Source organism: Ciconia boyciana, chromosome 21, assembly GCF_034638445.1.
Source record: "Ciconia boyciana chromosome 21, ASM3463844v1, whole genome shotgun sequence".
In the NCBI taxonomy this organism is placed as follows: Eukaryota; Metazoa; Chordata; class Aves; order Ciconiiformes; family Ciconiidae; genus Ciconia; species Ciconia boyciana.
Window position 1 is genome coordinate 5,079,456 of NC_132954.1, and position 27,872 is coordinate 5,107,327.

The window sequence follows — 27,872 nt, forward strand, 5'->3', positions numbered from 1 at the left end:
GCCCCCTCCCGCCAGCGACAGCCGCGGCCCGGAGCCGTCCCCGCTGTCGCTGCTGGCTCGCCCCCGCATCCGCCGGCTCCCCGCGGGGACAGGAGGGCCGCTCCAGAGCCAGGCTGTGACCCACATTCAGGGAGAGGGATCTGGGTGACCAGGCCACAGCCGCAGCTCTGCACCTCGGTGTGTGTTTTATTGGCAGTCAGAGAAGCAAACGATACCAGACACGAGCTTGCCTCTGCCTAAAGACCGAGTCTCCCGTTAACGAGAGCAGATCTGCTGCCTTCCGCAGGACCCAACACGCCGCTGCCCTCGGCGGCCGCCTTCGTAGAGGCATTGCACACACTTGGCACTCTGCTTTCCAAGGCAAAGACCAAAACGTAAAGCTGATCCAACACTCCAGTGCTTCAGGAAGCCATTTCTGTCCGAGTCAGCCCATCACGTCCGTACACTTATACCAGAGCCTGCGGGAGATTCCCGACAGCACTGTTAGGAGATGAAGTGAGTCTGTGGGGTGATTTGTTCCAACTTGTGATCAGCTGGGTTTGCTGATGCTTCGTAATTGCAGATGGTGACTTCGTGGCGATGAGCCTGCATTAAGATTAAACGTGTTAGTCCAGAGGAGAGCAGAATTCAAGTCCCTCCTAAAACACCTGACTGGCAAGAGCTGAGCAGGTTCCCATCTTGCAGACTCTGCATTGCAGACCTTCCATCCCCATCGCCACACTACCCTCACCGTCTTCCTCACCGCTAGAGCTCAACTTAAGCTATGATTTAAAGCCCTTTTTACACTATTAGCACAGTCTCGCTCATCTCTGCTCCCACCTACCTCCGTCCACTCTCCTTTCAGGCCTATGTAAAAAATCTTCGTTGTCTCTGCTCCAAAGTTCTTCGGAAAGTGGATGGAGAGGTGGTAAACATTGGAGAAACGGGCAATTCTGAAAGAAAACACACTCTGAAACCAGAGCTGTGCGTACAAGCTGACACTCTGCTGCCTTGCCACCTCCTCAGCACGGCGCTGCGGCCCCGCACTGTGCGTAGCTCCTACCCTAATCTGAGTCAGACTTGGGAGCAAAGGACTTCAGTGTGCAGGAGGAGCAGCTTCTCTCACGCTTGTGGTGAGCGGGCCAGCAACAAGCTGTCACTGGGGGGCTAGGAGCAGGGCACACGACACCGGGATGATTCTGCACCCTGAAAAGTCCTGGCTCACAGGCACAGAAATCCCCCTGGCTCCGGGGAGGTGGTTTCAGACCAGAGCTCCCACCAGACAAGGGCAGGACGGAGCTGGGGAGGCAAATTCTACTCTGGGCAGCCTTGAGATGCAAGGGAAGGAACCACCCTCTGCTAACACTTTCCTAAAATCTGGCGGCACACCAGCAGGCTGGATAGAGCAGCTCCTGCGCTCGGGGGGGAGCAGCCCCCCGCACCCCCCGGGTGCATGGGTCTGCATCGTACTTGGTGGGGTACTCCAGCTCGCCCATCGGATCCCGGTTCAGGCTGAACATCTGGTCCGGTTCCCTGGCTGCGTCATCAAAGGACATGTGAGGAATGTTCTTGAACCTGGGAAGAGAGGGAGGAAACCCAGGAAGTTATTAACACACAGGTCAGCTAATTGGTTTCCCTCCCCATCCATTAGCGCTACCCGGATTCTTCTCAACAAAAAGAAACTGGATTTGCTTTGTCTTCTAAGGGAGAAAATACCAACGCCACCACAAAGCATCATCGTGTTCCAGAATACCCAACACCCTGAAGAAATGACAAGGAAGAGTGAGAACAAAGCTGGGAGATACAGATCTTGGCATGCTTGGGTACATGAAGAAACCCAGACCCTAGTACACTGGAGACCAAGGAAAACAGGGGCTCCATAAAGGTGTATTTCTTTCCCCACAAGCAAGAGCTGCAGAGTACTCACTACTCTTTAATTAAAAAAAAAAAAAAAAGGTAGTATTAAGAAAGCTCTCTCTCCCTTCAGGAGATAAAACAGGCCACGTGGCTCAGCACAGCCGGACCGCTGCCAAGAGCCTGACGAACCTCACCTGTCTGCAGGACATTCTGTCACTTGTGTCCCTCCCTCCCAGGCCTCAGAGTTTCCCCCCAAAGCGTAACCCCTCGGCCCACTGATCCTCCCGCAGCCCGCTAAGCCCATAGCAGGTTGGTTTCTTCACAGCACAGCCAGCGTCTCCACCAAAAGTTGTCTTCTAATTAAAGTCAGTGCCCCATTTCTCTAGAGAAAAGGCAGCAAGTAGCCACACTCATCTCTGTACAAGTTACTGTTTCTTTTTCCTCCTGGGGCTCTGCAATGCCTGAGGTGCTGCAGAGTAACGTTGCTTTCTCCCATGCTGCGCACCCTCGCCGGGCGCTTGGACACCCAACAGCGCGAGAATCGCTGTTGTCGTTAGCTACGAGTCAATCGGTTCAGTTTAGGCTCCAGCAAAGTTAACGCTCGTTTTACTTACAGTCTCATCTCTGCTGGATGCGTACCATCATCTTCTCCCATCACAATTACTCCTTTTAATTTCACGTTGCCCGTAAACCTGCCGAGAGACAACGAAGCAGCGTTTTCATGTCCGTTCTCTCCGAATCAGCCCCGGTTACAGCAGCACACAGACGTGCCTCGTTCCCAGGAACAGAAAGGCAAGGAAGAAGCCCTCCCAGCAGCCAAAACGATGCCAAAGCTGCTCAGGGAAAGAACTTACGGGATATTAAACAGAAGCTCCTCATCATCGTCGCTTTCTACGAACTGGGGAGAGAGAGGAGCGGGTCAGGGCTGGCCCCGGCCGCGCAGGTACGCGGGTGTCGCAGCGGGGGCCGGGGGAACACGGCGGGTAACCTCGGAGGGGCCCAGGGGCAAGGCGGGGACCCACGACACCTCGCTTACTCCCGGGCCCACGGTCCCCTCCCGCCGCCCGGCTCTCCTCAGGCAGCGGCGCCGCTGCGGGCCCCGGCCCGGCCCGGCCCGGCCCGGCCCCACCTGGGCGCGGTCACCGCGCTCCTCCCAAGCGCGGAAGACGAGCGCGCCGCTGCCCTCGCGGAGTTCGTTGAGGCACTGCAGCCGCTGCCGGTCGATACGCAGGTAGAGCCCCCAGGCCGCGCCCCGGTCCCCGCCGACCGCCGCCGCCTCCTCCCCGCAGCAGCAGCAGCGGCCGTGACCGTGCGCCATGGCTGCGCCGCGCCCCCGCCCCGCCAGCACCGCGCCTGCGCGCCGCCGCCGCCCCGCCCACCAGCGAGGGGGCGGGGCTCGGCGCTGCACGTGCTCGGCCCCCGGGGGAGCGAGCCGCGGCGAGCGGCGTGGCCCGGGGAGGGGGCTCGGCCCCGGGAGGGGGCTCGGCCCGGGGAGGGGGCTCGGCCCCAGCCCGGCCGCGGACGGACCCCGGGGGAGGCCGGGCTGCGCCGGCAGTGCCGGCCGCCGCGGGAAGGGCAAGGCTGCTTCTCTTGAGCGCCGGGAACTCGGGGGGGGCTCGGTCCAGCCGTGGGGGGGAAACGGGAGCACCCCCCGCCGCTGCCGCTGGGACAGGGACCCTCCTAGGGGGCACGGAGAGCTAATTTTGCTAATGAATATTTAACATTCGTTGCTCAGAGACAGGAAAGAACAAGCAGACGCGGTCCAGTGTTTGGCTTTTATTGAGACATGATTTTCCTCTTTTCATATAACTTATCTAATTAAAATATTCATCTTAGTTACCACAAAAAAGGAACATAGAAAATTGTATATACACAGTTAGGGACCAAAATACAAATGCAAGTCAAAGTCACTCCCCCTCCTGCCCACGTTACTCATGGGGCAGCGAAGGGGGAAGAGGCAGCTCTGCTCAGTTCCTTCGTGTGTAGCGTAGCACAGAAACATTGCACGAGTGTGACACCCCAGGCACCCAGAGACTGGGAACGGAGCAAGCACTTTTACCCTAGACTTGGCTTAGTTTGTGCCTCCTGGCAGTAAGCCCTCCTCTCTTCCCAGCTGAGGGCTGGTACCCACCTCTTCCAGTTGTGCGGTTTTAGTGTCTGAGCAAAAGGAAGAGGAGGGAAAGGAGAGTGGCTGGCATCGGTCCCAATACCAGTGGCACCCGCTCAGCGCAGAGCGGAGTCAATTCAGACACGGTGTCATGCCTGATCCCCTCTGCACCCCCCTTCCTGCAATCCAGCCAAGAAAATACAGGCACAGTTAGCAAAGCCTAGAGCAGAGAGGCTGCTCGGAGAGGGAAGGTACATCACCCCGTAACAGCAATGCTTTGGGCAATACCCACATCTGAGTATCTAGCTGTAGTATTAATTAAGTGGCAGTTTAGCAGTGCGCAAGATTATTCTTGGGCCTCACCCAGGTCCTTTGCTCAAGGCTCCAATGGGGCCTGAACACAATGCCAGACTCCGCTTCCCTCCCCTCTGCCCCTACCCCAAGTACAGAGGAGAAATAAATGGTAGCACAACGGTCAGCAGAAGATAATATATTGTTATCTAATTAAAAATACAGCAAAATTAAATACAGCAAAAATGCAAGAGTAAGGAGCCAGTATTTTACAGCACAACACACACTGAAATGCTGCACGGTAACATTAAAGCATCTGGGACTGTAACAAACTTACAGCACATGAGAGTCTGAGAACATTTTTCCAAGACCTTCAAAATAAGAAAAGAACAGACCAAATAAACAAGAGACAGGTGTTCAGAATGGTTTAAAATTTAAAAAAAAAAAGGAGAAAAAGAAAGAAAGAAACAAACAAACCAACAGAAACCAGAAGCATATAGGGATTTTTCTAGAGCCTGCCAGGGAGGGCTCTTCACAGCAAAGTTTCCCCCGGTCAGTACGCACAGACAACTCCACCGGTTCAGGATTTGGCAGCCACGGAAAGCCAGGAGCAGAACTTCTCAAAAACTGCCACCAACAACAGTATCCACTACCAGCACCTCTTCCACCTAGACAGCAAAGTCTTAGGGCAGCAAATATGGCTTGGAACAGGAGAATCTCTCCCCTTTCCAATCCAGTCAGACCTCCAAGCGCTAACAGAGGCCGTCTCCCTCACCACATGACCTGGGTCTAACCAGCTCCATCCTCTGCTTGCACCACCTCTGGGTAAGGTTGCTTTCCAGGCAGACGTAACCCACAGGCAGAGACATTCACCGCAATAAGGCTTCACGTTTAATAGCAAGTACCTAGTTGTGTCTGGCTCCCTGCTCTCTGCTGCAGCCTCAGCGAGTCCACCTGAAATCACACACCTCATGCAGCACTCGGGCTCCTGACCTCCCCAGAGGAGCTGTGCTCCAGGGCACCTCCTCACACTTCCACCAACCCCTGGGTCTGCCAGGTCACATCGCACACCTTTTCCTTCCAGAGCTCCGGTTCCTCAGACACCAAGTACAACCGAGCTTTTTGAACTCCTGCTATGAAGTATGCACACATTAAAAACAAACCACATCCCATTATTCACTTCCCTCCAACCCCAGTCAAGTGGTTTCAGGTTCAAGCCCTTGCTTTTTCTAAAGAGGGGGCAGAAGAAAACATACAGGGAAAAGAGAGGATTTAAGCACCAGCTTCCAAACTGGAAATAAATCCTTCCCAATTCCACACAGAAAACAAGATAAAAAGTATTCCTTCTTTCCACTAAAAGAGGCAAACAGATGCCTTTGTTGATATTTAAAAACTGTTTTTAATTTCAGAGGCAGACAAAGTCCCCTCTCTCTCAAAAAAAAAAAAAAAGTAGTTAAAATCTGACTTGGTGCACAGTAAAGTTTCTCCCAAAGCCCCTCGTAGTTTTATTCCCAGTAGCCAGCAGAAGACAACAGCAGCAGAGAAGAAGTCCCCAATGGCTCTTGGCATCCCTGCACAACAACGTAAGCATCTGTACAAGATCTACAGTAACAGCAGAGAGAAGGTCGAGAGCTAAGATTTTATTAACATACACAAGTAGAGAGCAAAGCCTCAGTATTTGATGTGCTTGCCAAAGGATCGATGAGCAGATGGGCCACCGGTCCTACCTGTCCCAGAGAGTCCAGGTGGGACTTTGGGCCCAGCAGGTACCAGATCACGAGGAAAGACTTTTCATGACACCCAGTGTCCACTCAGACAGATGGATTCCTGCCAGCTCGAGTCAGAGAGGCTGGCCCTCATACTGGATTAGGAGGGGGGAGACTACTGGGAGCAACATAAATAATACCAGTGGGATAGAGGGGCAAAATATTAATTAAAACCATTTTATAATTTATTAAGAGGTTAAATAGTAAATAGTCTCTGGATCTTCCACTCTCAGCAGGTGCCAAGACTTCACATTTTCTCGTGTCAGGAGATTCTGTACACCCTTCTTTTGACGGATGACAAAGCCAGAAACAGGATGTTAAGGGCAGGGGGAAAAGAGGGGGACTTGACACTGAGAAAGGGACCAGAATAAAAGATAAAATACTGTGCTGTCGTCTTGTGCAGATCGAAGCTTCTCCCAGCAGCTGCAGCCTCCAAAGAGTTCAAAGAAAAGAGCTGTTTGGGTACCTTCTCCCCCTTCAGTGCCACTCCCCCACAAGAGGGAAAGTCCCAGATCTGCACTGCAAACTTATCTCCGAGAGAACCTGTTTTTGAAAGCTTTGATAGTCTTTGCCATCATGGGTGCAATTTCTGCAACAGAGAAAGAGAAAAAAAAACCCAAATCAAACAAAACCCCCACACATTAAAGCGGCAGCCACAGACTAGGAGAGCAGAGAGCAATTCAAAGCTGCAGCCCTGGCAAAGCAGATGCAAGGCAGGCGTAAGTGTGTGCTCTCTGATCACGGCCTATCCTATTTTCAGGTCACAGACTGAGGAGAGCCCATTCTGCTTTCTGCACTGCAATACAACAGATCTCTGGTTAAACTCTCCCTGCTTCCTTCCCAAGGGAGCTGCACTACAATGTCATTGTTCCAAACAGCTGGACAGACACAGAAGGACAGCAGGAGGGAAAAGTACCATCTGCCTCACTAGCACCATTAGGACAGGCTGATACAGTCAGCACTGAGCAGGCAGGCGAAACAGATGTTTCCCTATGCTTTTTCTTGTGCAAGAAGTTTGAACAGCCTTTACCCTCTCCTTAGGGAGAGGACAGAGGCCACCAACATCAACCCTCCTGCATAGCCTGGATTTCTCTTACAGCAGAAGCAGCAGATTTGTGCATTTGTAAAGGAGGAGCTCTAGGAGACCACGTGGATGTTCTGCAGTTCGTACTTACTCTTCACTGGTGGTTTTCTGGGGTCATAGGAGGAGAAGGTGCTACCTGAAGATGGGACAGAGTGGGCACTGCTGGTGCTGGGCCCATCATAGGACTGTTCCTCACTCACACGGGTGTGGCTTTTGCTAGATGTGTACAGGACTGGTTTTATTCTGAAACAAGAGACGGGACAGACGTTTCAGTCAGGAGTCAAAAGAAGTCACAGTGGTTTGATGCAATTCTTCAGACACAAGCCACGTTTGTTAACAGCAGAACGGCTGATACTGCATGGAACCAGCAGTGACCAGGATCTCCACACTTCCCAGCAAGAAATCTGATGTTATAGTTACAAGTTTCATGGCAAAAGGACCTCCTGGGTACACAGTATCCTCTCCTGCCAGGATGCAGAGCTTCAGGGGGAAGCTGGCAGGAGCCCATGGGAAAAGAGGCCCTGAACAGCAAGCACTACTGAGAAACACTCACTTGGTCTTCTCTGGCAGAAGAGGTCCTCCAGTTCCAAACTTCTCTTGTCTCCTTCGTACATCCCGAGGGGGCTTTGCTGCAGAGTTCACAAATGCCATTTTGGCCACTCTACCTGTAGGAGGCCAGAGGGAAACATTGCTTAGATCCAGCTTATTATAAAGGGAGGCTCCTCAGTGCTTGTCTTATTACAGCAAGCTCCAACCACCTCTCCCCAGTCCATCCATTTCAAAGCTCAGGCAACACCCTCCTCCCTAAGGTTTGAACCTCTTGCAGTCACAACTTGGACTGTGAGAAATCAGACTGATCAGGCCAGTAGTTCTCATTATGTTCACCAAAAGAGCAGGAATTCTTCCCTCCACCTCGGTATTCTTCAACCCCAGCAGGGAGAAGCCACTCTAGCAGAACAGGAGGTGCCTCTGCAGCACTACATGTTCTTGCTATAAAATATTGCTCTGTCTAGTCTGCATCAGCAACACTACGGATGAAATCTAGAGCCTACTAAACCATTAAGCAAAGGCCACCACAAAGAACAGAGAGTTAAGCAACTCCTAAATTGGACTAGATTTACACCAGCCACTCCAGAAGACCTTCCTCCCCACAAAGACATCCCCTAGGCAGCGTTTCCAGACCCTTCTCTGATCATTCAGCCCTACTTTACCTTTGGGTTTGTTGGCATGAGCTGAGCCAATGTTCCGTGCTAACATGAGCAGCCGCTGCTCTCGTGCGTCATGAAGTCGAAGATACATTTCCCGCCAGGACTCAAACTCTTCTGGCTTCTCATTCTTGAAGTCTCGGAGACAGTGATTGTGCCACAGTTGATCTGTATCCTCAATGAGGACCTGAAACAAACCCACACGTAAGCTGGGATCCCTCCTGACACCTTCACTCCCCTCTCCCTCAGCACCAGTTAGCACCAGTGTCACTGGAATACCACAGAGGACAAGACAGCTTAGGGGCCAACTTGCAGCAAGAGATGGGCAGATGGCAAATCCAGGAACTCGGGACTAGCAAAAGCCACCTCTTGTTATAAAGAGCATTTGTTCTTTACTATTCTGCTATTGCAGATGAGGACAGAACATCATTCCCGCATGTCACCATCCCTTCCCCACGCCAAGGCACTCACATGATTACATTCCTCAATGCGATACAGCTGCTCTGGGGTGCATCTCTCCAATACTGGCTCCAGAACCGAGAAAGGGACACCACCCACTTCATAGATAGCTAAAGAGAAGCAAGACGCACAGAGTATTTATCCTGCTCCTTCCTTGCCAAGGAAAGGGCTTGACACCTTGAAATGCAGTGGAAAAAACAGTAGTGCAGCAGAAAAACCAACATGACTAAGACAGATGAGGAAAGGGACTTACAGTCAATGTTGTTACTGAGGACTCTGATACATTGTTGATACAGAGACATCATCTTTGGGAGGTAGGCAGTTTTAGAGCCTGAATACACTTGCATCTTTGAATTCAACCGGCGGCCTGTAAAACCCGCTTCGCTCTCTTCCAGTGGCGAGGACACTGCTGTAAAGAGAAAGACTTGGAGTAAGAAGGGAACAGAGAAAAGAGCAGCCCACCTTGATGAATGGCACAGGATACACAAATCAGAGTCAGCCAGAAGCAACCTAAAGGGCCAAATCTTCTCTAAGAGACCTGCAACCTAGTTCAGGAGGGGCAAGTCCAAAGCCTCAAGAAGGGTCAGCAAAGGATCCTTCTCATTTCTGCTAGAGCACATGAGAAAGACGACACCTTTTTCTGAAACCTGGGCTCTGGCCATCAGAGGCGGGACACCAGACCCAAAAGAAAGACTTGAATCCATCCAGCATCCACTTCCTCCCACAAACAATGGCTGCAGCCCAATTCAGACCTATTTTCCTGCCCAACATACCTTTCCTTTTTGTCTGGGAGCAGGTAATGGACTCGATCGAAGGAAGAGGGCGGTAGTTGGCCTGAATCGGCGGCAGTGGGATGTCTGGTAACGTTGGTACCACATCTAGAAGTATCTGGAAGGAGAGGATGTACATGCAAGTAAGATGAGAATAAGAAGAATGTTACATCCTGCCAGTGTACAAACAGCACTAAACTGCATTTTGTTTCATATTTTGAATAAGACATTCAATGCTGATCAGCTTGCACCAGGAAATAGCCTCAGAGGGAGCGTGCACTTCTGCCACATTACCGTGGCTCTGTCTAGGCTGTCAATACAAAGAAGCCAAAATTCAGGATCTGAATCACGCAGCACCCTCCAGTAAGAGCCATCCACATCTAACCTACTAGGTTCAGTGCTAAAGGCCTCTGGCAAGAACCCAAGTCAGATTAACAATGCAAAGAACTAGCAAAAAAACAGAAGAGAAAGCTGGCAGAAACATTTCCTTGATCTCCAACACTCATTTACCTGTTCTGTCTTCTCCTCCTCCCCTCCACCCTGCAAAAAACTCCACAGTGGTAGAGAGGGGAACCTCACAAACTGGGAGAAATCTAAAACTTTGATGAGGCACTTATTAGAATGAATGGCAAAGCAGGACTTTAAAAGGCTGCTAAGATTCTAAAGACACTTTTTGAAGAGCAAAGTGTTTCAAGTTGAGTAAAAAGATTAAGCAGTCAAGGTTTTACACATTAGTCCCTTATTTATATACACAACCCTGGCACCCATGTGGTAATGAGTATATACAGAAATACTGCTCATTTTTCATGCTTTCACAAAAGAAGGTCAAGAAGGTCTGTCTTCTAGAATAAGCTGCATTGTAACACCAGTTCTCCCATTTCTCCCCCGTTTCTGGAGACCAACAGATTTAGTTAACAAAACTGCAGTACTGATAAAGATTAAAAAAAAAGGTCAATTTTAGAGAAGCATAAATACTTGAGAGGAGAGACATGGGAACCTTGCCAGCAGGTGGAGATGCACTGCATATTAGGCCGGATACTAAGCTGACTCACATCTAAAGATATTCTGCGTGCTTAACAAATGTATCATGTCCAATATGTTTTCATACAATTATTTAGCTGGAGGTGTTTCCCTCTTACTCTCCCCCATTTCTGAATAAAGAGGGTTTTGTCTCTTGCATTTCTTTTTTCCCCCTCCCTCTTCACCCACTTTTCCAGCAGAGTTCCACTCTAACAGCACAAAGCGATGCCTGCGGCGTAGGGCATACGAAACATACGGTGTCTCCCAGCAGGAACCAGGAGTCACAGACCTAGATACCAATGAGACACCTCAAGCACAACCCGATGCAGAACACAGCCCGGCACCTCCAAGGGGAAAACTAATAAGCCCCAGATGGCAGAGGACCAAGAGCAGCTGATCCCACCTTCTTTGTTCATTTTCAGATCTTCAAAACCTTACCCTGTTTGGTTTAGGAGGCTCTGGTAGTTTCTTTTCTGCCTTTTTCTCACTTGTTCGCTTGTGGCTTGGACTTTTCCGACTTGAGCTTGAGCTGTTGGTACTGGCTTTGGATCCGTTCTGTTTGCTGTGCCCTCGGTCTTTCTCTCCAGTTGACACAGAGGGTTTGACCACTTTCTTTTTCTTTTTCTGGGGCTGGTCGTAGCTGAGGTACGACTCAAATGACATTGTAGGTTGTTCAAATTCATCCTCCACTTCCCCCTCCCCAAAATTTGAGGAAAAGCCCATCGATTTTTTGTCCACATCGGAGACTTTGCGCTTCCCCTCTGAAGATTTTAAGCTCCCAGAAATCCCCTTTTCTTTAACCCTATTTGATGAGTCACTCTCAGCTTTCCGTTTCTCCCGCTCTGCGCTAGAGGTCTCCAAGCTCAGCTTGGGCTTTTCCAATTTGCTTTTTTCAGAGTCCCGATGTTTTTGCTTCTTAACGTGGTTGTCCAAAGACTCTTCCAAGTGCGGCAACATGTGCAACTTCTCCTTTCTGGAGGTGCCGCTTTCTCGGTTCTTCTCCTTTTTGGTGCCATCTGACATCCTCTGCTTCTCCTTGCTGCCCCCTGCCACGGGAGCTTCTCGGAGCTGCTCTTTAAAAGAAGTCTTGTGCAATCTTTCTGGGCTGAAGGCAGTGGTCCTGTCCTCCCCTCTGCCATCAAGTCGCTGCTTCTTGTGAGAAGACTTGTGCTCTTTGCTTCGACTCACGTTCCCTTTGTCGTAGAACTCAGCAGGGTTCCTCTCTTGGCCTCCCCCCAACTTCTCCTGAAAGCTGTGGCCTTTACTGGCTTTCCGATGAAATACTGTTGGTTCTTCCTGCTCCTCAGAGGCATAAGGGTCTGTGTACATATCCTGAGGGCTCTCACTTGGCTCAGGTGACACAGCTTGTCCATAGTCCGAGTACTCCTGATCTGAAGAGAGCACTGGGGAAGATCTGCCCCAAGCCTTCCCCTCGTGGCTGCTATAGCCATAAGTCTCGTGGGCTCTCTCAGGCCTAGGATACCTTTTGGGCTTCTTTTCCCTATGATCTGGGCTATAGGACTGGCTGCAAGACGGCTGGAAGGGTTCTGAATACTCCTGGTCAGGTTCCTCATCCTCTCTGAGGGAGGGTTCTTGATGTCTTTTGCTTGAGCTGCTCCTCTCGTAGTCACGGTCTTCAGAATCTAGGTTATTTCTGAAGGGATAAGAAAACAAAATAGTTAGATTAAAACTTCCCAATATGAAAGAAAAGAGCCACTCCCCATGGACCATGCGGACGGGGACCTCTCTCACAGAAGACTAAGGTTGTATTTGGTAGTTTTGTGGCAAGAATACCAATAATTCTCTCAGGCACAGCAACATTCAGGGGTTTAGAAACTGCATTTCTAGTGCAGGAATTGATTAAGCATTTTTATTAGGACTAGGGACTTCACAGTTCACTTAGAAGCAGAGAGAGATGTGTAGAGAGACATCTCCATGCCTACACACTCCTGGCTGCGTGGTGCCTATGGGAAACACGTCCCCCAGTTTGCCAGTTAAGCATGCAGGGATACCACAGCCATCAAAATTATCATGAATAACTGGGTCTTCATCACTCACATCGAAATGATCTCATTGCTGCGTTCAACACAGCTTTGTTACTACAATATGCTGACTAGCATTAACTTTGAGTTTCCATAGGATTTTTGCACATAAAAGCCTTCTTTCAAAGCAAGCCACTTCCTTTACTTGGGCCTAGAACTTCCTCTCTTTAGCATCATAAAACAGGAAGCAAGGAGATTGCATCTCTTGCTTTATTAAAGGCACTTTTCTGGCCTCTGCTGTTAATCTCTTCATCAAACTGCAAATTCTTGAAAATCGGTCCCTACTTTCATGCAAAACTGCAGCCATCAGCAACCCAACGCTCCGTGACGAGCGGAAGCAGGAAGTTTATGCCAAAACAAGGCAAAAATCCCATGCAGAGTTAGCACACTTGTGTTACAAGTTTTTCCAGAGCCTTCACTTTGTTACCTTGGTCAAAGAAGTTTATAATCTCTACTGCAAAAATATAACAGAGCTTATCCATCAAGACAACCGAACGGGTTCACTTACCTGTCTGCCTCTTGGGACACCGGCACTAGCTTCTTCCACCTGGCTACGAGAGTCTTCGCAAAGTCTCCTACAAGCTCGTGTTTCCGTAAACTGTTCACAGTCTTCCCAACACCCGTCTCCTTCACGAGAGAGCCAAGACATGAATTAATCTTAGCAAAACAGTCAACATTCTCACCTCTGCTAAACTTCCTACAAAGTGAATAAAGTTAACCCACTACCTATCGCTGCTAGGTAGAAATAAACTTCCTTGATCTAATGGCAAAGATACCACATATAATATGTTATGTTTTCAGCGACCATTGTATCGTTTACTACAGTTCTGTAAATCAAAGAAGACTTAACTCTGCCTTAGGCAAACATTAATTATTTGTATTAATAAACCAAGTTAGTATTTACCATGGCTGTTGGTAAGTTTGAAGACAGAAGTCACTAATAAATTTAAGGATTAGCACTTCCTAATTTCATGCCGATTCAGTTATCGTTAGGAACTGCTCCAACTCTCATATCCCAGTCAAGTGTTAAGCTTTTGGAAGAACTGAGGATGACAAACTGTCCTCCATGGCTTCACACTTGCTCTGACACGCTCCTTCCCCGTGCCTGGAATCTCTAGAACCTCATCACAATCATGCCTGGGACACCAGGCTGTAGCAGGTGGCCAAGGCAACACACCCCATTCCAGGGAAAGCAGCCTTTCTGCGGCAAAGAGTTATCCTGTGACTTGACAGACACGATGAAAGTGTGACAAATTTCACAGCTCTTACCACAAGAATGTCAACTGTGATGGGCAACTCAGACAGCCTCTTCAGACTTTTCAGCAGCTGCAGAGACAAGAAGGAAAGTGTTCAGACTTGTCATACTGAACCACATACTGTGATTAGAAAGGAAGAAAATTCTTCACTGCATGAGAGCTTGTTAGAAAGATCCAAGTGGCAGACAGCTGCCGTCTTGCTCCAAATCAAGCTCCTGAGAAGCTGAACACAAGGGCCAACTGTAAAGAAATTATCACCTCTTTGCCTATGAGGGCCCATCTGAGAATCTTAAAACGCACTCAAATATTAATGCTTTCTTCACACAGGACTGCAACTTATCTTTGGCTTAAAGCATCAGGAACAGAGACACACAACTCTGCTGCACAGCAAGTGGAAGAAGGACTCGGAAGCTTGTGACTCTCAGAAGGTGGTGCTGAGAATTGCATCACTTGTTGAGAGGAGGGGAAAAAAAATATTAAGAGTTCTTTCTGAAGTTTTGCAAGCTAGACACTGAGGGAAGGAAGATTTCTAGATGCTCTTAAAGATCTAAGAGGGAACTCGTATCTCCCCTGCAGACCCTCCACTCTGTCAGTGCTGCTGACAGTCTCTTCTCTCAGCTATAGCCTGTGCTAAAAAGGCAACTGATCCCTTCCACAACCACTGCCTCTTGCCCCACTCTTTTCCCTTCCCTTCACCGTACACCAGTGAAAAATGTTGTTTTCTTTTTCCCAAGCGAGGTCCTGCCAGCGCATACAGCTGCTCTGCAGGCCGGGGGGAAGAGGAGTCCTCTCAGGCTCGCACCTCGGCGAGGGGCTGCAGGTGAAGGGGACGTACTTGCACCTCTGCCACCCAGGTGGTTTGGGACATCACTTCACCGAGATGTCTACCGACTTTTTAATGGCAGTACATCAGACAGCACCGCTGCCCCTCACATTGTTTCCCACAGCTCAGCTATAGCCACAGACCAGCCTTGTCAGCGTTCCCATTATTATAGCCCCTATACAGCCCAGGCTTTGTTCAGCACTGCTGTGCTATATGCCATACAAAGGGCTGTCCCTGATCCAGAAGATCTTCTCTTTAAAGCACTGTGCTCATGCTCAAATTAGCACTGTTGGCCTAAGCCGTTCCAATCACCCCCACTTCCACCGTACAAGGATCAAAGAGGTTTAGAGGTTTCCTTCCTTTTGAAGGAAATAAGTTCTTTTAACCTATTTGGAGACTGCTATTACTTTCAGAGAGAAAATACTCCTCAGCACAGAGATAAGGGTTCATCTAGCTTAAGCAGAACCACAGGACAGTTTCTGTTCACCAGAAACCACTGCCCCATCTCCATTATATTTAGGAGTTCATTGCCATGACCAAAGGTTTAGGTTTTCTTGTTTGTTTTAGAAGAGTGAAACACTGATACCAACAGTAACTGTGTTTCAGCACTCTTGAGCTGGGATGCTGAAGGGGATGCAATAGTTCTAGCTGTGCTGTAACCATAGCTAACTGCATCTTCAAGCCCTCTGTCCCTCCAACTCTGGGCTCATGGTAATGCAGAGTCTCCCCTGGGATTCATGGGATCTGGGGCAGGTAACGTGCTCCACCACCTACCTCAACTGATGGGGGGGTGGGGAAAGCAGCCAGTTGAGCTAAAAATCCCAACATCCTTTCAGTTTTCAGAACTGCTATTACTTTGCCAGCACTGCTGCTTGACAAGCTCACTGGCAATTGAAGCCGTCAAACAAGAAGCAGCAGAGGTAGAGACACAGCCCACCTCTGCTGCCTCCCTCAAACTGCCACAGCAAGGCCTGCCGGAGCTCACGGGTTGGGATCCCACCGGGAAGGCCAAGATCCTTCTGGCATCAGTAACAGAGGGGTTTGGATTAGTGTGCACGAAGGCTCTGTTTGGAAGGGGATAGGAAGGGAGGGGAAGAAGGATGGATTTTGTACTTGATAGAAAAGAAAAAAAAAAAAAAGTAAAACTGGTCAATATTAAAACAATAGCATCTCTGTAAGCAGATTACCTTCCTAGAGAGGTTGTTTCAGAGCTTACAAAATCCCACCATGAGAGTAAGAACCAAGGGAAAACTCGTTATGGTATCCTTAAAGCCTCCCAATTACTTTCTAGCTACACTCCACTGTAGCATCTTCAACAGCTCTTTTTGCTCTTTAGTTATTTGTTGCCTTCAGGGCTGAATTCCAAGAAGAAAAGCACTATTCTCAACAGGGCTTATCTCAGGATTTTTTTTATAGCCAGGGGAAGTGTGGTTTGAGACCAGGGGACCCACGCATTTGATCCAGAATATGTCTCATGGAGAACTGGCTTATTCCACATCCACTGCAGTCAATGGTTGGAAACCTCCACACATCTTAAAAAAAAAAAAAACAAACCAAAACTGGCTTTCTGAGAGGCCACCATGCACATACCTTTGCCTACGTGTCACTTTACCAAGCTTTTACACCTGTACTTTCATTAGAAATGTTAGCACAGTTTGAGTTCAGCAGACTTCCCAGCCAAGCAATAAAAATCTCAAAATGACGCTGTCAGGAAACGAGGCATTTTTGTTACCTGCGTCATCAGCAATGCACTTATCTGACAACCTAAGATATCAAAACCTGTGCTTATTGACGCTGTCCAAGTGGCATGCAGCCTGGCAATACCTGAGTAGGGATATATTTGGGAGCTGTGGACGTACAGCACAGCAAAACCTTGCTTTGCTTGCAACCTCTGTGGACCACAGGTCCACGCGCATGAGATGCGCCAAGTGAGACAGCTCCGATGCAGTGAGGCTTAAGAACTTGTACTAATCTGTATTTCCTATGGAAACAAGCTGATGCAGTACACCCCACTGCCTTCAGCTGAAATCAGCCAAGCAGACTCAAATCCAGCAGCTCAACTCAGAAATAAGTGAGATCCTACAAGTCCTATGAGAAAAAGACAGCCAGGTAGAAGACAGAAAACACAAGGCTTGTATCTTGCTAGACACCAGATGAAATACATATGAGAAAGCTCTTCTAAAACACCCCAGCACTGGGCAGAGTTTCAATCAGCCACAAGACACAAACCATAAAAGCTTCACCTAGTTCCACCTCCAATAAAGTTTTGTTTAATACGGGTGGATTGTTTTCCTTTTCTAAAAGAAGTCAGCCACGCCGTTACAATGCTAACAACACACGTTAAGATCAAATTACTACAGCACAACCTGGCCTCTTCCTCTCCATGATGATGCTCTCTTCTTTGCGTTTCCCTTACCCTCTTTCTTCTCCCAGAAGAGAAACACTCCTGCAGCAGAGTTTGTGTCTTCTCTGTTGGAAAAAAAAGACCGTTTCCAAACCGTTACAGCAGCGTCCAAAGTTTCACTCATACAGTTCTGTGCCAGCAGCCCAATTTTCACCCAAAACCAATATTAATACATAACACCTTTCAGCAAGGCAATATAGAGTTGTACACAATACTGGGCAAATATTATTCTTTCACATTACTGATAAAATATTTCAAAAGGACAAGGCAAGAAAACCAAAGACTGGAAGTGGCATAATGTGTGGGTAGCACCCAAAGGTACCGTGGATTTGTTCTGCTGACAGGGTAAAGCTGTAGCTGCTACAGAACTGTAGCAGAAACAGTTATAGCAGAAGAGACAAAAGCCATTTTCTGACATAGGAAGGTGCTCAGAAGATACACAATCTATCAAGACAAGGCAATGGCAACTAAATTCAAGCCTAGAAACACTAACACTTCCGAGGATATAGCTGAAAAGGTATCAGAAATAAAAAGAGTACAGGTCATGGGACCTTTCTGCTGGGGAAGGGAAAAGGTTTAAAGTCACTATCCTAGCTAGTAACAGCTTGCGAATGCTTACCACCTCTCCCTCCCCTTGCAAAACTGCATAGGATCAACAGAGACAGAAATGACTTAACACCGCAAGGTTACTGGAGAAAGAGTCAGCCTGTGCAAATAGTGCCCGAAGACTTACAATGCCCAAGAAACACAGACAAGCAGTTATTGCCCCAAGCTGACACAAGGGTCAGGAAACAGGAGCACTAATTCTCTGTGCGCAGCATGCTGAGCCAATATTTGAAGTCTTGCACATGCTCTCAGCACCACAGAGCCCAAGGCCCCCTGGAACTCACTCCTCAGCAGTCCCTCAGCTCCATTCGGGGCCCCACCGGTTAAACCCCACTCTGGTCTTGGCTTAGAGGGTGAGAAAAGGAACCAGACCCCCCCATCGCTTCGCCCCCAGCTGGGCTGGAGCCGGGTACAGGGGCCTCCATTTCAAAGGGTCAGCACTTGAGCACTTCAGTATCCGTCCTTCTTCATGGGCGGTGGGAGGTCTTGGAAAGCAAGCAGCTCTGCAGGTGTTTGTCTCAGTTAAACAAAGTTAGCCGAGTGCAGAGCGACTGCACAGCCCTCACTGCCCCGTCTGAATTAAGTAAAACATGAACCAAACACCTGTAAAGAGTCACAACAGATGCTCCCCCTATAAAATACAACATTCTAGATAATGGATAACAGCACGCAGTGAGCCTACACCTGAGCTCAACCCTAATTCCAAATTTCAGTTGAAAGAAACGGCTCAGAACCCTGGTGCCCAGCAGGAAAGTTGCTGTCAGCAACAGATGCAGCCAAATGTCACCAAACAGATTCGAGGACAAGCGCAGATCAGGGCAGCACGCACAGCAGCCGCTCCACAACAGCTGCTGCGGGCAGCAGATTTCGGCAGCAGACACGTTCCCTCGTGGAGATGGACGAGAGGCGTCGAGCAACTTCCCCAAGGCCCAAGGGGGAACCCACGCCAGGGGCCGAGTTAAAACTCGGCAACTTCTTGCCCTGACCCCAACTCCCTGGCGATCGTGGTGGCCTCGCCACAGTCCTGGCCCTCCCCAGCCCCACAGCAGGGCTGTGTCTCCCTGTCACCTCACGCCAGGGACCGCAGCTGCTCGACCATGAACACGTCACCAGGGCAAGACTCTTCCGGCAAGTTCTCCCGTTGCCCGCTTGCCTGCCTGCCACCCTCTCAAACCGCACCTCGCCGACGTGCCCACGGGGGGACCCCACGCGAGCACCCCGGCATACCGCAGCGGGCCTCCCGTGGGGCAGCCGGGACCTGCCAGCCCAGCCCGGGCCGGCAGCAGCGCGGGGGGCTCCCACCGGGGTCACCCCCCCGGGCCTGCTCCGCTGCCGTGGCTTGGAGACGGGGGGGTCGCCCGCCTCGCCCCACGGACCGCGGCCCCGGCCGGGCAGGAAACTTCGCGGGGGGTGGGGGGGGGGGGCGCGGCGGGGGGCAGGCCCGGCCCGACCCCGCTCCCCGTGCCCCCCCGCGGGGTGGCCCGGGCCCTCCCGACCCCCGGCCCCGCCGCGCCGTCCCCGTCGGGGAAGGGGAGCCCCGGCCGCGCCGCGCCCCCATCACCTTCTTGGGCTCCGAGCTGCCCGCCAGCCGCGACTGCAGCTTGCCCACAACTTCCAGCACCGACTCCGCCATTTTTACTGCTGGAGAGGCCGCGGCGGCGGAAGCGGCTTCACCGCCCGCTCGCCACACGGCGCTTCCCCACCGCTGCCGCCATCTTGGCTACGGGCAGGAAACGGAAGCGGCGCAGCCGTTGCCCCGGCCGGTGGCGGCCATGGCGGGTCCGGGCAGAGTTCGGCGGGTGCCATCTTGGGGCCTGGCAGCGGCGGCGGGCAGCGCCATCTTGAGTGCTGGCAGAGCGCTGCTGAGGGGAGTGCGGCCGCCATGGCCGCCCCTCACTGGGGCAGTGGTGCCATCTGTGGCCCCACAGTGGTCAGGACAGCCTTTCCTGAGACAAATGTCCCTTCATACCTATTCCTGTTGCCTGCCAACGGCTCCACCATGGCTGTTGGGAGTGAGTGGAAAGTAGGTTTTTAGATTCGTTCGTGGTCAAAGGCAAATTGAGCAGGACCGCAGCTGCCCAGGCCGGGGGCTCCTCAGGCCGGGACCTGGAGCTGTTGTCCCCTCCACTCACTCAGGAGAGTGCATCAGGAGGGCGATGTCCCCCCCAGCTCCCTGGTGAACCCCTCTGGGGTGGAGCCAGGCCTTTGGCTGCCTCCTTGTTGCCTTTCCCTTGGCAGTGGCCAGGTAATCATGCCCGGCCTTTGGTTTACTGCCTTCTCCTGTTGCTGGCTGCGACGATGCCCTTGGCCGGAGCAGCACTACCTGAATCCAGCCCTTTCCATGTCTCTCGGGACTCGGCTGAGGGTGGCTGTCCTTGCATCACCCCAAAGCCTGCTGTAAATGTAGAAGTGATAAGAGCAGTCAGCTGGCTGGGAGGGGAGGGGAGGGAAGGGAGGAGGATGTTGCGTGGGGAAAATTGAGGGTCTCTGTCTCTCAACCTGCAGAGCCTTGTGCTGGTCAGAGCTTCCCCTTGGACTAACCGGTCTTAACAGCAAGGTAAGGAGCAGACCCAACCTATAGATGAGTCATGGAGAACCAGGGCTCGCCTAGCAGGATTTGCAGAGACCTTGCGTAGGGCACAGGAACTGCTGAATAATGGAAATAATGGCATGGGAAAAGGCTTTGTTGTTTTCTAAAATGGGGCTGGAGGAATTATTGGCAGCAAAATAGTACCCAGAGCTGCAGTGTCCAGGTAGTTTTCCAGGCCAGCCCGGTGTTTGCTGTGTCTCAGACCCTGCTTGAACACAGGGTTGGGAACACCAGAGGTAAAGGAGAGGGAGTCTGTCTCTTTGGTTAGATATTAAAGAAAATAAGCTTGCCATAACTTTCTGAAGACACAGTATCACCCAGCGTAGGTCCTGCTTTGCTGTTAGCTCAGTAATATGGTGCAGGGCTGAGATTAGCAGCACTGAGAGGATGTAAGGACAACTACTGTCTTTTAAGAGAAGTTTAAACTACTAGAAAAAAGCCCTGTCTTCCCTCCTTTCTGTCTGGGCCCTTTGAAATCTCTTCAAACCATTCCAGCTCCCTAGATTAATCCAGCAGCCAGGATTAATCTGTAGGAAAAATAATCCCCTTCAAGTCACAACAGTGGTATTTCAATCAGAAGGAGCAATGATGTCCCATTTTAAGTTAACTGCAGGCAGTAAAGGTCTGCCCTCCTGCAGCCAGACACTGGAATAACATGAACACGTGCTTCAAATCGGAGTCTGTCAAAGGTGCCCAAAGGGGACAGGCAGGATCCCACGGACATCAATATGAGCCTAAAACTTCTCACAGCTCCGCTGTACTTGTGTGAAGTGTAATGCAGTTAGAAGACCTCTGTTTTATCCCAGAACAACTTCCGCCTTGACTCCTGAGTGGAGTGGACAGGGGATGGAGAAAGCCAGCTGCATTGCTGGGCTTTCCAGAAGGAGTTAAGAAGGCTTTCGGAAATCAGCTTGCCCAGCTGTGATGCTGGGCTCCACACCAGGCCCACAGGAGCTGCTGAGCACTGGTGTCACCTCTCTAAAATGGGGTCTGGAGCTCATGAAAGGAGGGTGAGCAGTTTTATGGACAGAAACAGCGGCTTTCTGCAGATACTGTGCTTGTTTCTGTAAAAAAAGGCCAAAATCAGGGCAGTCTGGGGAGCCGAAGGGATCAGCCAGATCCTCAGCGCAGCCCAGCGGGAGCTGACACCCAGGTCACTTATGTCACAAGGCCAAACCCTCCTGCCCTGGCAGGTTGCAGACCTCAACCTGGCACCCATCCTGCTGGGACCGGTCTCAGCATGGGGGCAGCAGGATGGCCACCTTCCTCCAGGACAAGTCCTGCTTCTCTTTGGGTTTGCCCTCCTTGCTGCTGCAAGGAGGTTTTTGCAATATTGTATTGCAGAGAGGTACAGCTCTCATCCCGTGAGGCATCTGGAGAGAAGGCCTGGAAAAATATTTTCATTTCCTGGGAAATTCCAATATTTAACCTATATTGTCACTTCAAATCCAGCTGAAAAGCTGAAACTGCAAATTTTCCTGGGGAATGGATAGTCTGAACAAAATGCATGTTTGGAAACATCAAAGTGTTGTTGCTCTGAAAGGGTAAATCCTAGTTCCTTTTCCCAATCCTGAGCTGGGTGTCAGAAACAGTTTCATGTCCAAACACGCAGAGAGAGTGGCATTTGCGTCCCAGTTTCAGAAGGACTGATGCCCGCTCCAGGATATGACACTGTGATAGATGAGCCCTCAGTGGTGTAAATTGTGGTAGCCCCATGAAACACCACAATACCAGGGATGGCTCAAGTGCCTGGGACTTTTCTCCTGAATCCGCTTGGCTTCTGTGTAAAGCCAGGAGAGAGCAGGGTCTGCGGGTATCTGTGTCATCCCTACTCCCTCTGCTCACCCCAGCCAGCTGAGCTCAGCCGGGCCAGCCCTGCTGCTCTCCCCCTCGAACTCAGCCCTGAATCCTCTTTCCTGGCAGGGACTTCTACTAAACTTTTCCCTTCTCCATATTTTTGCTAAAGTCTCATAATGCCCCCCTTCTTTGCCCGGTGCTAAATACGAGCTGATTACTCAGTTCCAAGAAACCTGATCTTTATGGCCAAGCGTAATAAACAGTACCCAGACATGTGAGACAGTGCAGTTACAGCTATTTCTGGTCGGCAGATTTGTTCCCTCATATATTGGCTGCTCCGAGCTCCCTCAGAGGAGCTGAGGTCACTGCCGAGTTTCAGACGGGAGTTTCAAGCTGGAATTTGGGAACATTCAAAAGCTGAAATTTTGTTGTTGTTTTTTTTTTCCCCTTCACCTGCACTCTGAACCGGTCACCCCAAAGGACAGCTGGCCCTACTGGTTACCCAGCAGTGCCTTGCCGTGCCCAAGGGCCTGGGCGGGGAAATGAACACCCTCTTCTATGTGGTCCTGCAATGCTGGGCTTCATCTTACCTCGCTGCTGTGTGGGAACCTCCGTCAGAGCTGCTGGGACTTGATTCATCCCATCTGACGTGCGCTTGAGTCAGGCAAAACACACCCTGCGATCACCCCCTCGTTCTACCTGGAGTCTGTGTCACCCCAGACAGTGGAGCTGTCAGTGGCGCCGAGCACAGCTCCACACTCCAGGAACCAGTGGGTGCTCCCAGTTTCCCAAGGCAACTACCCAAAATCCCCAGTCCTTTGTCAACATGGTGAAGGCGCTGGTACTGGTTGAGAGTTGAGGATCCCCTCTTGCAGTCATGGCCCTTGATGCCTTTAATGCAGCTCAGCGGGGTACAGGGCTTGGGAGGCGGCTTCCATCCTTCCCTTGGCCTGACCCAAAGAATATATGAATCAGTGGGAGTTCTTCCTTTGCTTAACTGAATGTCTTAAAGAGCAGAAGGACACCTGTACCCCTGCTACAAGGCTCCTCACCTCTCCTTTGTCACCAGGTCCCGTTCCGATCCTGCCAAGATGGCACCCAAAAAGAAAACCCCCAAGAAGCCCAAGGTGGATAAAGAGGATGCATCCATCACCCCGGTGACGGTGGAAGATGCTTTGCTAGATGTCGAACACCTCAATCACTTGAATGGTTTGTACGACAGCAGCTCCAATGGCTTCCACTGCACGGCCACGGAGGTTGAAGCGCCGGACCACGGAGCCAGCCTTCTGGAGGGGATGAACCAGATGCGCCAGAAGCGGTTCCTCTGCGATTTCACCATTGCCACCAAAACGAAGTCCTTCGAGGTGCATAAACTCGTCCTGGCTTCCTGCAGTGAGTACTTCCACCACCTGCTGCAGAGAGACCCTCAGCTGCACCAGGTGGAGCTCCATGATGTCTCCCCACTGGGCCTCACCACCGTCATCACCTACGCCTACACAGGGAAGCTGAGCCTCTCACTGTACACCATCGGCAGCACCATTGCCGCAGCCACCCAGCTGCAGGTGTCGGCACTGCTGAACATGTGCAGCGACTTCCTCGTTCGGGAGATGGCCGTGGAGAACTGCATGTACATCGCCAACATCTCAGCCACCTACGGCCTCAACCAGGTGAAAGACACCACCCGGAAATTCATCCGGGAAAACTTCCTGGAGTTCTCCAAGACCGACCAGTTCATGAAACTCCCCTTTGATCAGATCAATGAGCTGCTGATGGATGATGGTCTGCAGATACCCAGCGAGGTTGCAGCCTTCCAGATTGCTGTCAAATGGCTGGAGTTTGACCCAAAACGGGTTCGATATGCTGCTGACCTCCTGAGCAACATTCGATTCGGCACAATCTCAGCTCCAGACTTGGTCAACCATGTGCAACCTGTGCCACGCATGATGCAAGACCCGCAGTGCCACAAGCTCCTCGTGGATGCTATGAATTACCACCTGCTCCCCCACCAGCAAAACAGCCTTCAGTCTCGGAGAACCAGGATACGGGGAGGCCAGAGGGTCCTTGTCACAGTTGGGGGTCGTCCAGCTTTGACCGAGAAGGCTCTTAGCAGGGAGATCAGCTACAGGGATGCAGAGGGAAACTGGAACAAGCTGACGGAGATGCCAGCAAAAAGTTTTAACCAGTGCGTGGTGGTGATGGATGGATTCATCTACGTTGCGGGTGGTGAAGACCAAAACGATGCCAGGAACCAGGCCAAGCATGCCGTCAGCAGCCTGAGCAGGTAAGATGGGCTCCACCTGGCCACACAGACCATGGGGAGGGGTTTAGAGCTGTGCTGTGTCTGCCTGTGCCCCAGCATCCCGCACGGGGTGAGGGACAAGCGTGTCAGAAAGGTTCCTCTTTGCTATCAGTAACCGGGACGTAGGTCTGGCCTCTGGGATAATGCTGCCAGGGAGGAACAAACGCAGCGAGGCCCAGTACAGGGTGCTGGACTGAGACACAAGAGCTGGAAACCACTTCCAGGGATTTGGTCTGCATGACCCCAGCCTGGGCCTCCCCTGGGGATTTTGGAACCTGGGCTCTGCTGCCGGTGCAGGATGAGGGCAAGGCAGGGCCTCTTCAAAGCTGCCACGCTCCTGGAGAAATGGGAGCCCTCATTATTTAGAAGTAACCCATTTTGTTACTCTGGGCAGCTCCCTTTTCGCCCACTCACTGTTCCTCCAGCCAGTGCCAGCCTCAGCCCGGTCTCTGGTTTGTTTGGATTCATTTTACGGTAGATTTACTGTCTGTAGGATTCCTGTTGCCCTTCAGGTTTTCTTCTCTCCACCTCCATTTCTCTCTTCATCATTTAAACGACAAGGTTGCTTTCCTAAATCCCCATAAACTTGTCACTGGATCACCAAGGGATTACTGTTCAAAGAAAGGAGGAGTAACCATGGCAACCTGACATGCAGTATTTTGTTTGCAGCCTAAACCTGAACTTCCCAGTGGCTCTGCCCACGGCTTGGCTCAGCCACCTGAGGCTCCACACGTAACACTGTTGGCACCGCTCGAGGCCAGCCCTTTGCGGCCCCAGCTCACCACCCCTTGGTTAGGAGCTGTCATTGGGCTCTTTCTCCTGCACCGAGTGAGGTTTCAGCGACCCACTGGCAGGTCTCCTTTCTATTTCTGGCCAGTAGCTTATCCACCTTTCCCAGCCTGGCTGTAGTCCCTGTGGCATCACTTTGGGGACACAGCAGTTGCAGTTCCCTTTGCCATCTCGTGGGCACATAAGGAGCTGACTTCTTATCACGTGCCTGGCTTTGGCCTGGCAGGGTGGGCAGGGAAGGCCTTCCTCTAGGTCTTCTTCCACCTGCCAAGACCCAACAGAGGGGACAGTGACAGTGCTTGGGGACACCTCAGATCAGTAGCACTCGCCATTTCCAAGCCAGGCTGGAGCTTGTGGTAGCAGGAGCAATGCTGGGCCGTCCCAAAGGTTAGAGCTGCAACAACCCCAGCAGTCACAGGTAGGATCCAGTCCTGTGCAGTGCTGTCGTCTCCATCTGTACTGCCTGTCCAGATGCTTTTTTACTGCTGGAGAAGAGAGAGAGAGAGGGTCTTCCAGAGCACGAGTTGTCTCCTCCGAGGGCACGTTTGGCAGGCCCCACTTCTCCCCATGGCTCTGATGCTAGTCCTGGACAGACAGATCTGCCCTTATCCCCCAGGTACGACCCACGCTTCAACACCTGGCTGCACTTGGCCAGCATGCAGCACAGGAGGACACACTTCAGCCTGAGCACCTGCAACGGGCTCCTCTACGCTGTCGGAGGGCGCAATGCCGAGGGCACGTTGGCATCTGTCGAATGCTACGTCCCCACCACCAACAGCTGGCAGAGCAAGGCAAGCCTGGAGACGCCCCGCTGCTGCCACGCCACCACCGTCATCGACGGCAAGCTCCTGGTCACTGGTGGCTACATCAGCCATGCCTATTCCCGCACCGTGTGCTGCTACGAGCCCAGCACCGACACCTGGAGGGAGCAGGCAAGGCTCAGCACCCCCCGGGGCTGGCACTGCGCAGCCACCGTGGCTGACCGAGCCTATGTGCTGGGTGGGAGCCAGCTGGGTCCCCAGGGCGAGCGGGTGGACGTGATGCCCGTGGAGTGCTACAGCCCACTGACGGGGCAGTGGAGTTACGTGGCACCCCTGCCCATGGGGGTCAGCACGGCCGGGGTGGCTCTGCTGGAGGGGCGCTTGTGCCTGGTGGGTGGCTGGAACGAGAGCGGGAAGAGGTATCAGAAATGTGTGCAGTGCTACAATCCTGACCTCAATGAGTGGGCCGAGGACGAGGACCTCCCCGAGGCCACCGTGGGTGTCTCATGCTGCACTATCATCCTCCCACGCTCCTCGAGCTCTGGGTCCCGGCCCAGCTCTGTGGCCTCGGCAGCAGCCAGCATGTAAAGAGCCCTGGGTGCCACATAGCTTATGGCAGCAGCTAGGGAAGGAGACAGAGCTGAGGAGTAGGGGATAGCTGGATGGGGAGGCATGCTGATGTTTGGAGTCACTGCAAAGTCTCAAACACTCTTGTTCCATCACGGCAAGTTTTGGGCTCTAGGAAAGTGTCTTCTGAGCTGCCTGCATCTCCATCCCACAGCTTAAGCAGGGATTGCTCAAGCAGGACAGACACGGAAGCAAGCAGGACAGAAGAGCTTTTCTCCTCAGCCTGCAGCACTGTATTGCAGCATGGATTGGAAAAAAATGGAAAAAAAAAGAAGAAAAAAACCTAGAATAACACAAGAGAAATTCTACTGTAGGAATAGTATCACGAGACACTTTCAAAACAACAGTAGTGTTGGCATTAGGTACAAGAAAGTGACAGGTCTAGAACAGACCCTGTTGCTCACGTAGCATTTGTTCAAGGGAAAGACATTTAATATTTACTCGTTGAAGCTAGACACCTTCAGACCAGGAATAAAGTGAATCTTGATAGCAAGGAAGAGATCTTTTGGAGCAACTCACCAAGATCTCTTGCTCTTCCAAGTGCTGTGCTCTAGCTCAAGCTGAGGGAATTGGGGAAGTGCCCTGAGGATGCTATGAGACTCCAAGAGATTTGAGAGGCAAATGGTGCCCTGAAAATAAGTATCAGCTGGAGCAGAAGCCCTTCATGTCTAAACCAGGAGCTCCCGCAGATATATTCCTAGCCAGGTCCTGTTACTTGTACCATCAAGCTGACAGCTTGGTTTTTAACTCAGTCAGCGCTTCCCCATTACTGTAAAAGCAGAGTCTGACCTGTAAAAGAAGTGATTAGGAAACTTGAGTTTCCAGGGGCAAGCACTTGCTCAGTGCCTGGGGTCCCTCCCTGTCACTGCATCCGAGTGAGACAGTTACCAGTCTTTATTAAAACCCTGGCTGCCCTTTCAGAGGGCCCAGGGGCTGCAGATCCCCCTTACAGCACTGCAGAGCAGAGTCACGCTCTTGGGCCGAGTACATCGGGACAAACCACACCACAGCACTCCAAACCCTGCCCCGGTGGGTCTGAGACACAGCCTCGAGCAGCAAGAACCTGTGATGAGCAGGAGGCAAGGCTATTTCCTGGTCTCAAACCCTCAGTCATTACAAGACATCACACAAGAGTCACATGCTGAGGCCAGCATCTTCTGCTAACAGGTCCTGTTACTGGAGCACATTCACATGTGATCCTAGACTGACTCACCACCTTCGTCTCAGGTCAAGGCAGCTACGCGCTGATGAGCATCCAGGCAAACACCTTTGGTTTTGTTCCGGTCTTTTTTGCACAACACAGTGAAATCGCATCCAGGAAGCCAATGAGCTGCTCAAGG

General features: G+C 51.4%; 3 protein-coding genes across 3 annotated transcripts; 1 reads left to right on the forward strand and 2 right to left on the reverse strand.

Annotated features, from left to right (window-relative positions):
- Positions 1-166: 166 nt before the first annotated feature.
- Positions 167-3,184, reverse strand: PITHD1 (PITH domain containing 1). The gene is made up of 6 exons (XM_072885004.1): positions 2,966-3,184; positions 2,691-2,734; positions 2,451-2,528; positions 1,450-1,554; positions 824-932; positions 167-585 (listed from the first exon to the last, which is right to left on the reverse strand). Exons 1-6 carry the CDS (start codon positions 3,152-3,154, stop codon positions 484-486), a joined length of 627 nt encoding a protein of 208 aa, XP_072741105.1. The 5' UTR covers positions 3,155-3,184; the 3' UTR covers positions 167-483.
- A 1,233-nt stretch (positions 3,185-4,417) lies between these two features.
- ELOA (elongin A) lies at positions 4,418-19,410 on the reverse strand. Its single transcript, XM_072884996.1, has 11 exons — positions 19,231-19,410; positions 13,850-13,906; positions 13,089-13,207; positions 10,977-12,192; positions 9,522-9,636; positions 9,002-9,157; positions 8,761-8,858; positions 8,296-8,476; positions 7,638-7,749; positions 7,176-7,327; positions 4,418-6,589 (listed from the first exon to the last, which is right to left on the reverse strand). The coding sequence occupies exons 1-11, from the start codon at positions 19,300-19,302 to the stop codon at positions 6,528-6,530; spliced, it is 2,340 nt and encodes a 779-aa protein (XP_072741097.1). The 5' UTR covers positions 19,303-19,410; the 3' UTR covers positions 4,418-6,527.
- Positions 19,411-19,588: 178 nt separating this feature from the next.
- LOC140662198 (kelch-like protein 31) lies at positions 19,589-27,755 on the forward strand. Its single transcript, XM_072885360.1, has 4 exons — positions 19,589-19,681; positions 20,175-20,226; positions 23,126-24,337; positions 25,761-27,755. The coding sequence occupies exons 3-4, from the start codon at positions 23,148-23,150 to the stop codon at positions 26,491-26,493; spliced, it is 1,923 nt and encodes a 640-aa protein (XP_072741461.1). The 5' UTR covers positions 19,589-19,681; positions 20,175-20,226; positions 23,126-23,147; the 3' UTR covers positions 26,494-27,755.
- Positions 27,756-27,872: the final 117 nt, after the last annotated feature.

Bases quoted from the DNA above. Each gene is read 5' to 3' on its own strand.
- PITHD1 (XM_072885004.1), bottom strand. From the start codon at position 3,154: ATGGCGCACGGTCACGGCCGCTGCTGCTGCTGCGGGGAGGAGGCGGCG. The intron at 2,735-2,965 runs GTGGGGCCGGGC...CTCTCTCCCCAG, and splicing joins AGCGCGGTGACCGCGCCCAG to TTCGTAGAAAGCGACGATGA. The intron at 586-823 runs GTAGGTGGGAGC...ATCTTAATGCAG, and splicing joins TGAAAGGAGAGTGGACGGAG to GCTCATCGCCACGAAGTCAC.
- ELOA (XM_072884996.1), bottom strand. From the start codon at position 19,302: ATGGCGGAGTCGGTGCTGGAAGTTGTGGGCAAGCTGCAGTCGCGGCTG. The intron at 7,328-7,637 runs GTGAGTGTTTCT...CTCTTGTTTCAG, and splicing joins CTTCTGCCAGAGAAGACCAA to AATAAAACCAGTCCTGTACA. The intron at 6,590-7,175 runs GTAAGTACGAAC...TCTCTGTTGCAG, and splicing joins CAGAAAACCACCAGTGAAGA to AAATTGCACCCATGATGGCA.
- LOC140662198 (XM_072885360.1), top strand. From the start codon at position 23,148: ATGGCACCCAAAAAGAAAACCCCCAAGAAGCCCAAGGTGGATAAAGAG. The intron at 24,338-25,760 runs GTAAGATGGGCT...CTTATCCCCCAG, and splicing joins GCCGTCAGCAGCCTGAGCAG to GTACGACCCACGCTTCAACA.